This window comes from Hordeum vulgare, chromosome 3H (assembly GCF_904849725.1).
Source record: "Hordeum vulgare subsp. vulgare chromosome 3H, MorexV3_pseudomolecules_assembly, whole genome shotgun sequence".
In the NCBI taxonomy this organism is placed as follows: domain Eukaryota; kingdom Viridiplantae; phylum Streptophyta; class Magnoliopsida; order Poales; family Poaceae; genus Hordeum; species Hordeum vulgare.
In genome coordinates, this window is record NC_058520.1 from 458,248,346 (window position 1) to 458,259,003 (window position 10,658).

At 42.4% G+C, this 10,658-nt stretch overlaps 1 protein-coding gene across 1 annotated transcript; it reads left to right on the top strand.

Moving 5' to 3' along the window:
• Positions 1 to 1,177: 1,177 nt before the first annotated feature.
• On the top strand, positions 1,178 to 9,229 carry LOC123444247 (WD-40 repeat-containing protein MSI4-like). The gene is made up of 15 exons (XM_045120912.1): positions 1,178 to 1,509; positions 2,134 to 2,197; positions 2,349 to 2,435; positions 2,747 to 2,809; positions 3,255 to 3,320; positions 3,427 to 3,501; positions 4,202 to 4,277; positions 5,072 to 5,276; positions 5,450 to 5,531; positions 7,068 to 7,141; positions 7,450 to 7,561; positions 7,686 to 7,760; positions 7,872 to 7,933; positions 8,173 to 8,272; positions 8,851 to 9,229. Exons 1-15 carry the CDS (start codon positions 1,193 to 1,195, stop codon positions 8,950 to 8,952), a joined length of 1,560 nt encoding a protein of 519 aa, XP_044976847.1. The 5' UTR covers positions 1,178 to 1,192; the 3' UTR covers positions 8,953 to 9,229.
• The last annotated feature ends 1,429 nt before the right edge of the window (positions 9,230 to 10,658 follow it).

Sequence of the window (10,658 nt, forward strand, 5' to 3'; positions counted from 1 at the left end):
CCGCAATGCTAATTAGCTAGCACCCAATGCTACATGGTTAGTGAGGCCGGACCATCCATCGTGTCATATGCTAGTCTGATTGATTGCGCGTCCACACACCCCTTTCGACTAGGGACCATTTAGGACACTCATCATACAATGCATAGTCTCACAAACAAGTCACGTACTTGTTAATACACAACATTGATAATATCGAAGGACTATCTTTATTCATAAACACATAAGAAATATCATCATACATGATTGCCTCTAGGGCATATCTCCAATAAAGAGCACCCGAAAAACTTGATACCAACCACCAATCAGATTGTCGTGTATATTTGATGCATATGATTTTCATTGCACTTGGTACATAAAAGCTTGGGCCTTCTCCCTTTTGGGTTCTCATCATTATTATCTTGCACAGTTTTATAATCATTGTTTTAATATTGCTAAGCTATTTTGTACTACTATTTTTCTCATGCACACATGCGGTGGAATAAGTTATATTCCATGTCCATCGGATTGGATAATTATATGGTTTTCAATTTTTGCCTCAAACACGTAGAAGGAGTTCAATAATGTGTTCTTCTTGACTAATTAGTACACACATTCTCGCAAGCATTAGGCCTTTTTATTGTAAGAAAGTAGATATGAAGGGATATTTACAAACATCTCAATGTCTTTTTATGGTAACACTAAACAATATACCATATGTATATCTTTATTTACACAAATGCATGCATTATGCATGTATGATATTGTATCAAAAACTACATCGTGATCAAAATAAAGTACTCAGTAGCAGATTGTTTGATAAGATATAGCCATGCTGAGTGTATCACAGTTGTGTATGGCGAGGAACTCTTACCTCTTGATTACAACTCTATCTATCATAATGAAATAAACTCCTTTTCTCCCCGCAAAAAGACAAAAGAAGGAACTACTTGAATGCATTTTTGGTTGAGTAGTTGATTCTTGATAGTATCACGAGAATATGTCACCCATGTATACATGACGGTTTCCCGCTGCAATGCACGTGCACTCACCTGGTGTTTTTTCTCTGAGGATCAGTGTTTTTTTATGATGAGTCTCAAAAAATGTCCGCTTTCTTTTTTGAGGGGTGAAAAAAAAATGTCTGCCAGAAGATCGGGAGCTAGACAAACAGCCCAACTTTGTGAAGCCCATAATATTCTCCGACACCAAACACGAAATGGCTCAGCCCATTTGCACACCGCATCTGTTACCGTTTTCACTCCAGCCGCAGCCTAGATACTCCTCTGCGCCTTGGTACTTCGCACCGAGCGGGAGGCAGACAGGAACAGACTCCCAGAGAGCACTCCCCCTGCACAGAGCGAGAGCGAGGGCGGAGCAGTCGTCGGCGGCGGCCAGCAGCGGAGCGGAGATGAAGGAGAGAGGCGGGTCGAGGGCGGCGGTGGACGAGCGGTACGCGCAATGGAAGTCGCTCATCCCCGTCCTCTACGACTGGTTCGCGAACCACAACCTCGTCTGGCCGTCCCTCTCCTGCCGGTAATCCTCGTTCCCTGCGGCCTCCTCTGCTGCTTCCCCTCTCCATTCCCGCCGTTACTTGGGCCCAGGCGTTGTGCTCGCGTAGATTCATATGGGGCTAGGGTTTTGTCGTCACGGACGTATCTAGGGTTTTGCTCTGTGTCTGTGCAGCCACTGCATGCGGTATCTCCAGATCTGTGGCGTGGCTACTGCCTGGCTGGTATGGTGAGCAGAGCGGAAGCTTTGGGTCGAGTTATTGCCCTAAGGTCCTAGGGTTTTGGGTTCTGTAATTTTTTCTGTGGTGGCATGCGAGTATTTCAGATGGGGGTTTGGTGTTTGTGTTCATGTAATGCTTGCCTTGATGAGCTGTTTCGATGCGGCGGCTCCTGCCAGTGTCAACCATTTTATCTTGTAAATATGATTGCTTGCCATCTATATAGTGAGCACGATTTGATGATATTGCTTTATGAGCATCGGCTCTGTGGTGCATTCTTACTCACCAACTGGTACTTCGAAGCTAATAATATCTCAGATTGGTGGCATTCTGTTTTGAAGCATGCTTGTTTGATTTTGCAGCAGTTCTGACCTTCAATAGTGGTTCTGCAACTAATTTATTTGCTGATCTGTTGGTTTGTTTGGGAACAGGTGGGGTCCTCAGTTTGAGCAGGCTACCTATAAGAATCGCCAGCGCCTCTACCTATCAGAGCAGGTGACCTTCAAAAGTCCTCAGTTTGAATGCTTTCACAAACAGATTTTTAGCATATGCGACTGATTGTTAGGTTTTGTTACATAATGAGTATTTATATTTTCTTATTCAGATCTAACCATAGTATTTTTTTTTCATCCTGAGGTGCTTTCAGACAGATGGGAGTGTCCCCAATACCCTGGTCATTGCAAACTGTGAAGTTGTCAAGCCACGGGTTGCAGCTGCAGAACACATATCACAGGTTATTCAGTGTTCAATGGCTTTCCATTACACTTTCACTTCGTCAGTGCAGAATAGCATGATTTCTTGGATGCATGTAAATATATAGATCTGGCCTCTTGGGTCCTGCATGCAGTTCTTAGTTAACTGTCTCTGCGAGTTTCTTATGCCTGTGCGTAATGGTATAATTATGTCGGTTTCTTGTATTTTTATGTATTGGGGAGTATACTTACATTAACATCCTTGAGAGAGAGGGCCTAAACTAGGAATTTTTCATACTGGTCATTAATAGGTTCAGAATAGAGCTGACCAGAAGTCTCTTTTGTACTGCAGTTCAATGAGGAAGCACGGTCACCTTTTGTAAAGAAATACAAGACTATCATTCACCCCGGAGAGGTAGTATTTGTCCTGTAAACTTCCTAAGTTGTAACTATATACTCCCTCCATTTTTAAATATAAGCCCTTTTAGTGATTTCAATATGGATGCATGTAGACACATTTTAGAGTGTATACTCACTCATTTTGCTCCGTATGTGGTCAAAAAGGCTTATATTTAGGAATGGAGGGAGTAGTATCTAAGTTATCTTCTTTACATGTTGTTACTCTGTTTTTAAATTTTCTGTATCTTGATTATTCTCTTTCTCTTAATTTACCCTGGATACTTCATTTTTGGAACTTAGAGCAGTATATGATCTGTGTCTTTCTGTTTTCTAAGATGGTCTTTGCGTTCTTGTGTTGTTAGCTTGCATGCTTAGCAGTTTACTTTTCACGCCGTTTTGATTTATGAGTTGAAGTCAGTAGTTGATGCATGCCGGCTTCTTTGATTGTTTATGTATATCAGGTTAACCGAATCAGGGAGCTTCCACAGAACAGTAGGATCATCGCGACTCATACGGACAGTCCAGATGTATGTCCAGGCCTTTATACTGCTTCTTAGTTCTTTTGTAAGAGTTGATAATCTCTAGCAGTCCGGTGGCATCTTATGAATTTAAGCTTTCTATGTTCGCAAACAGGTGCTTATTTGGGATGTTGAGGCCCAGCCAAATAGGCATGCTGTCCTAGGAGCTACTGATTCTCGCCCTGATTTGGTATGCTCTCTTATTTTTAATTCTTAATTTTGTGTCATTTTGAGATGTTAAAAGTTGCATTTCTGCATGATGAACTGGAAAAATCATATAGGATGTGAACGACTTGGATAATGATAATATCCCTAATCACATCCCTAATATCCCTGATTTGGTATGTTTCTTATTTTTTTTCTTAACTTGGGTGGATTCTCCGAAGATCCTAGTAGGATGTCAGCAGCATGTTAATACACAATTTACTTAACTAGAATGGATACAATTTTTTTTGATGTACCATATATATGTAAAAATATCAGACCCTAATGGTGAAAACTCCATGGAACAATTGTAGAAGTTCTAAAAAATAATCTTATGTATATACCATGTGTAGGCGCTGTATGTTCTGTAGACTTATAAATTTCACGTTTAAACATAATTTTCATTTGGAGTTCCAGTTTTGATTAAAAAATAAGTTTAGCATGGATAGTGTTTTTTTACTATTCCACTTTTCTTCTCTCTGCTCTCTTTTTCAGAACTTCCGCTGATTGAATTTGATATTCAAATTATACATGTTTATAGAACATCAGCTCCTCAATAACTATTTTCTTTTGATAATTTTTTGGAACTTTTAAACATGTCTTCCATGGAGTTCTCACCATAAGTGGTTTCTGCTGGATATTTTTCCTTCATACATAGTGCTCACTGGCATATGACTGTTTGTCAGATTTTAAGAGGACATCAGGAAAATGCTGAGTTTGCCCTTGCCATGTGTCCAGCAGAACCATATGTGCTCTCAGGAGGTTAGCATAATTCTTTCTTGTAATATGCTTGTATCTTCTGACCCTTTATGATTTACTCAAATATCAAGGCACAGTTTGTGGTTGCTGAGTTTGTTTTATAATATGGTGTGGGAAAATAGCCACAATGGCTGGAACAAGTTGATTAACCAAGCACTAAAATAGGCAATAGTTTTTTTTTAGGAAAGTGGGGCCATCATAATCCACTGCAACGTCAGATGCAGCCTAAATACGTCTTCCTAATTTTGCCCATTGAAAATTAAATGTGTCCTGTTGCCTTACCACCACACCCCCCCCCCTCCCCCCGGCGCCCCTCTCTTTGTATGTCCCTAACAAATAACAACCCAAGAAAGTTGGAGATGTTCTGACTTCATAGCACAGTTTATGTTTGTATACCTTTTCTTTGTAATAAATGATTTGTTACTTGTGTCCATGAACCTGATAATGGAACTTCTGATTCCATTGGAGCACGTGTGAGTCAAGATAGGTCCACTCCTGATTTAGCTGGCAAAGGGAGATGGCATGACAGCCTCAACACATAAGCAAAAAGAAAAGAAAAACCCATAGAATCAATCACCATATCTGCCAAAATGTGATAACTGGGGCATCTATTTGCTAGCTTGTCTGATAGACCTTACTTGGATCACCTTTAAAGTAACAGGGACCTAAAATGTTCAAAGTTCTCTTGTCAACTTCAGTGAACCCAATGGAGTAAAATATGCATCAGTTCCTTGTATTTTATTTGAGTGGGCTGATGTAATAACGTGAGCTTTGGTTCACATGCAAAATTTAAATAGGAAAGGACAAGTCTGTGGTCTGGTGGAGCATCCAGGATCACATATCTGGACTTGGAGATTCCTCAAAAAGCGAGACTCCCCCAGGGGCATCAGGCAGCAAGCATAGCAAAACTGCAACTGAAAAGGATAGTCCTAAAGTTGACCCCCGAGGTGTATTCCACGGGCATGATAGCACTGTTGAAGATGTGCAGTTCTGCCCTTCGAGGTAAATATGCTACACTAACTTTCTTGTTTTCCTTACAAATGGTTATCTTTTATTTGATTGACATGGTTTCCAATTGTACATGATTAAGAGCTTTCACTGTGAACCGCTGGTTTGCGGTTTTCTGTTTATCTATACATTTGATCTTTACGGTTCTCCTTTTCTTTTCTGAATAGTGCACAGGAGTTCTGCAGCGTGGGTGATGATGCTTGTCTTATTCTTTGGGATGCCCGGACTGGTACTAGCCCAGCTGTTAAGGTAACATTCTTCTCTATCTTATGTGGATTGACATTATTTTTGTGCAAGAGGTTGTCTATCAAGAGTTGATGCTTACTAAGGAAAGGAGATGATTGGTTATTTTCATTGATGAGTCACATTTATTATTTCATTGAAATGGTTGATTTCCTTGTCCAAACCTACCCATCACTGTCTAACCTTGACATAGAAGCAAGAGTCTTGCTCGCTCTTGGGTGGCGAGTGAACTAAACATACCGCCTTGACCACGAGTTGATGCTTACTAAGGAAAGGAGATGATTGGTTATTTTCATTGATGAGTCACATTTATTATTTCATTGAAATGGTTGATTTCCTTGTCCAAACCTACCCATCACTGTCTAACCTTGACATAGAAGCAAGAGTCTTGCTCGCTCTTGGGTGGCGAGTGAACTAAGGGTGTGTTTGGTTGGGGAACGAGGTGGAACGGAATGGAATGGTTCCATGACATTCCATTCCACTAGAATGGGTCGGTTACGTTCATATGTTTGGTTGAAACAATAGATGGAATGGAATGGTTATATTTGAGCGTTTGGTTGGTGGGACGGACCAGCAGCTCGGGCCGCCGCCACGCACCAGCAGCTCGGGCCGCCGCCAGGCACCAAGAGCTCGGGCGTTCGCCGCCGCGAGGCACCAGCAGCTCGGGCCACCGCCGCCAGGCACGAGCAGATCGGGCCGCCGCCGCCGTGAGGCACCAGCAGCTCGGGCCAGCGCCGCCAGGCACGAGCAGATCGGGCCGCCGCCACCGTGAGGCACCAGCAGCTCGGGCCAGCGCCGCCAGGCACGAGCAGATCGGGCCGCCGCCACCGTGAGGCACCAGCAGCTCGGGCCAGCGCCGCCAGGCACGAGCAGATCGGGCCGCCAGGCACGAGCACGGGTCCTAGGAACACCACTGCCGCCGTCACATCTGCTCCTTAGATCGAGTGGGGGGGGGGGGGGGGGGAGACGAGCGAGAGCGAGACCCGTTCCGCGTGGTTCCTCCAATTTGGAGGTACCAGCGCATTCCGCATCTGGCCCGAATATTCCCTTAGTGGGAACGAGTTGGTTCTAGTTCCAGTTACATACCAAACACAGGAACAGGGCCTCGGAACGGGTCCGACCCGTGCCATTCCAGTTGGTGACTGAAACCAAACACACCCTAAACATACCGCCTTGACCACCAGCAAGGCGAGGCAAGTGTGGGCCGAGAACTGAACATGCTCTTAGTCAAATCAGCTCGATATATTTTCTGGGTATTATGGTTCTTTTGTTGTTTCATTCTGTTTGACTGCTTCTTTTAATGTAGTTAACATTTTGTTTAAATTCACCAACGTACATTATATCTGGTTGAATGAGTTATGAACTTGTGATTATAGAGCAGATTTTGTAGTACTGTGATTACAGTAAACTAGATTTTGATGCAACCAAAATCTATCTGTCTTTGTGTAAAGAGGCTGAAGTATCTTCTTAGTATAATGCACTTCTTTCTTCTAAATGAACATAACATCTTAATTTTGAAACTGCATTCTTTCTGATGTCCAGGTTGAGAAAGCTCATGGTGGAGATGTTCATTGCGTCGATTGGAATCCCCATGATGTTAACTACATCTTAACTGGGTATGTTGACATGAACGCCTTCTTAGTTCTGACTAATCTGTGATGAGATCTTTAGTTAGTTCAGATGTAAGGAATTTCATCTATGTTTGTCAATTGCTTACACATTTAATTAAGGTGGTTTCTTTTCATATTTAGTTTGGAATCTCCATGATGTTAACTACGTCTTAACTGGGACATGAATGTCTTCATAGTTCTGTATAATCTCTGATGAGATATTTAGTTAGTTCAGATGTATTTGACATTGTGCTTTCATCTATATTTGTCAATTACTTACACATTTAATTATGGTGGTTTCTTTTCATACTTAGTTCTGCTGATAACTCTGTCCGTATGTGGGATCGGCGAAATCTGGGTCCCGGAGGTGCTGGTTCTTCAATTCACAAATTTGAGGGCCATAAAGCTGCCGTCCTTTGTGTTCAGGCATGTACATGGAACCTTCTGGTCACCTGCATGCTTTTTTTTTTTCATGTGGATGTGGACATGTGGTTAGTGTCCATGGTTTTGCAGTAGCTTTTGTCAATAATTCATACCTTGTGCTTTTCAGTGGTCTCCTGACAAAGCATCTGTTTTCGGAAGCTCTGCAGAAGATGGTTTCTTAAATGTGTGGGACCATGAGAAGGTATATGTTTGTACCGTTGGAGATGGGAGTTCACCCAACAGTATTTGTTCTCATGTCGTTCTGTTATATAGTCTTGAGAAGTTCAGATTAATATAAGTTATCGTGGTGTAGGTTGGAAAGAAGAAAAATCCCAATTCGCCTGGTGGGCTTTTCTTTCAACATGCAGGTCATAGGTACATTGCCTTTCTACATATCTTGCCTTTTCATGCGGTATATGGAACTCAAAATCCGGGTTCTTTTCTTGAATGGTTATACGGTATTTGTTGGCATTTTCTTTGCCACATTGCTGGCGCAATTGAAGATATGTCTTTCTTGGAGGATAGTTTGGGCGGTGCCTTTCTTTTTTGCATCAGTATCTAGTTTACCTAATCTTCTCTTTATAATCTGTTGTTTTTCTTGTTCACTTTGCTAGGGATAAGATTGTAGATTTCCACTGGAACTCATCAGACCCTTGGACCATTGTGAGTGTATCTGATGATGGTGAGAGCACCGGTGGAGGTGGAACTTTGCAGGTATTTCTCTTACAATGGTGGAGACGGCACTACTACTCTACTAGAAAGAACTGCACTTCCACAGTTAACTAAGTAGTTGGATGTGTACACATGTTAGATATTATGTACCTTATTATATGCTACGTAGAGTTTTATGTGCTTATAATTGGAAATACATTGAGGGCACGCTTGGCGCAGTGGTGAAGTACTCCCCACTTGCGCCAAGAGGTCCTGGGTTCGAACCAGCCTCTTTGCACTGCACTGTAGCAGGGGTAAGACTAGGTTCCTATAATCCCTCTCCAGACCCCACCTTGTGTGGGAGCTTCTATGCACTGGGTCTGTCCTTTGTCCTTTATAATTGGAAATACATTACAGTTCGGTTACATGAATACCATCTAAAAATGGCTTAAATATGTATATGATTAATCGGCACTATTATAATCAGGGCCTGTTGAAACGAACAGTTCGAATCATATGCGGCATGAAGTCTCCTTCTGACCCTATCTTAATAGTAGTATATTAATAACATATTTACACGGCTGGTTTCCTTTGCTTGATAACAGGCCTGGTATATTCTTACTATTTTTTTACTGATCCAGATATGGCGTATGAGTGATTTGATCTACCGCCCAGAGGACGAGGTTCTTTCAGAGCTGGAGACCTTCAAGTCTCACTTGGCCAGCTGCACTCCGAGGGCTTGAATTATGTGATATCCTTGAATTATGTGATATCTCTAGGTATCGTAGTAGTTATCTGTCCATTTGAAACATCGGTTATGTTCTCTGATGCTAGAACAACCTAGACTTGTACCCTTAAGGTGCTTGTGAGCTTATTTAACTTGTTGTATGCTTGGCGAACACAGCGGAGCTTTATTTCTGTAGCCAGACTATTGGGGTATTGGCCTATTGGGAACATTTTGTACCGTTAGTTTCTAGCGGACGTTATGCCATTGTTTGTAATGAGATTGTGTTTGTGACCTGCTCAGTTTGTTATCAATTGTGTAGCTGCTTCTTACTCTTTTCTTTTTGGGTCTGTCTGGTTGCATTTGTCGTTGCCTTTTCCTTATCAAAACGTTTCTTGCATTTACTGGTTATCCGTCGTTGTACAATTTGAGCTTTGGGCCCAGTTCTTTTGCAGCTTATTTCAGCTTATTGTGAAAATAAGCCAAAAGCCTAAAAGAACTCATTTTTAAAGTGGAGCTTAGCTTAAGGTCAGTTCTTTTGCTGGCTTCTAGAATAAGCTGGAATAAGCTACTCCTACCCAGCTTATCCTAGAAGCCCTATCAAATTTATTTATTCAAAAGTCTGCTAATTAAGGCTTGACTAATAGGCTTTAAAAATATATTTTTGGTTGGGCTTCTGAAATAAGCTGGGTAGGGGACAACTTATTCCAAAAGCTCAAAAAAATCAATAAAAGAACTGGCCCTTATTTCCACAGCCCATCTCTTCACAATGAAAAAAGGCTGGCCTGGGTAGCTTCTGGCGACAATCACATGAAAAACGAAACGGTATGTCCCTTTGCCCTCGCCCTTCAACACAATTATGTAGGAAATGCCCTTTGCCCTCGCCCTTCAACACAATTACTCAGGAAATGATATGCCACCGCGCCCCTCTTGTGTATCAGCCCCAAGGGGAAATGCTTCTAGCGCCCGTGCCCTGTCCTCCCTCTCCACCCGCAACTAGGGTTTCCTACCGACGCCGTCGCCGGCCCCGTGGATGTCTGCTTACGAGCTCCACCTGGATCGACGCCGACCCCCTTCTTCGTCTGGATCGTCGTCGGCTGCTCCTCCCTGACGCCTCACTGTGCCCTACTCAAGCCCTTGGTACGTCGCCGCCGTCGTCAGCGCACTACCGTGAAGCTCGTCACCTGCACTTCTCTGCTAAATGTCATACAATTACATTTTAGGGCTATTGAAGACTTTTCACCGGAGAACTGCACTTCTCTGCTAAATGTCATACAATTACATTTTAGGGCTATTGAAGACTTTTCACCGGAGAACTCAGAACATAAGCTCAGATAAAAGAATTGGATGGCTTATACTAGGTGGCTTATTTCCACGACAGCTTCTTCTAGGCTTATTCCCATTGCAGCTTATGCATAAGCTGCACCTTAAAAATACTGGCCCTTGATCACATCAACTTTTCCAAAGTAAGTACATGCTGAGGTCATTTTGGGCTCCATGGTTTACGGTTGCTGTGCTGTACCCTGCTACTCCCTCCGTCTCAAAATAAGTCTCAAGCTTAGTACAAAGTTAAGACACTTATTTTGAGACAGAGGAGTATAGGCATCCCCTTCGATTTTCATTAGAGAATATCAGTGGTTCACCTAAGAACAAACTACTGTAGCAAAATAAGAAACAGATTAAACATTACCCAGTCTACGCAGACCTTATTCTCCAAAGGAAAAC

Bases quoted from the DNA above. Each gene is read 5' to 3' on its own strand.
- LOC123444247 (XM_045120912.1), top strand. From the start codon at position 1,193: ATGGCTCAGCCCATTTGCACACCGCATCTGTTACCGTTTTCACTCCAG. The intron at 2,436-2,746 runs GTTATTCAGTGT...TTTGTACTGCAG, and splicing joins CTGCAGAACACATATCACAG to TTCAATGAGGAAGCACGGTC. The intron at 7,761-7,871 runs GTATATGTTTGT...ATCGTGGTGTAG, and splicing joins ATGTGTGGGACCATGAGAAG to GTTGGAAAGAAGAAAAATCC.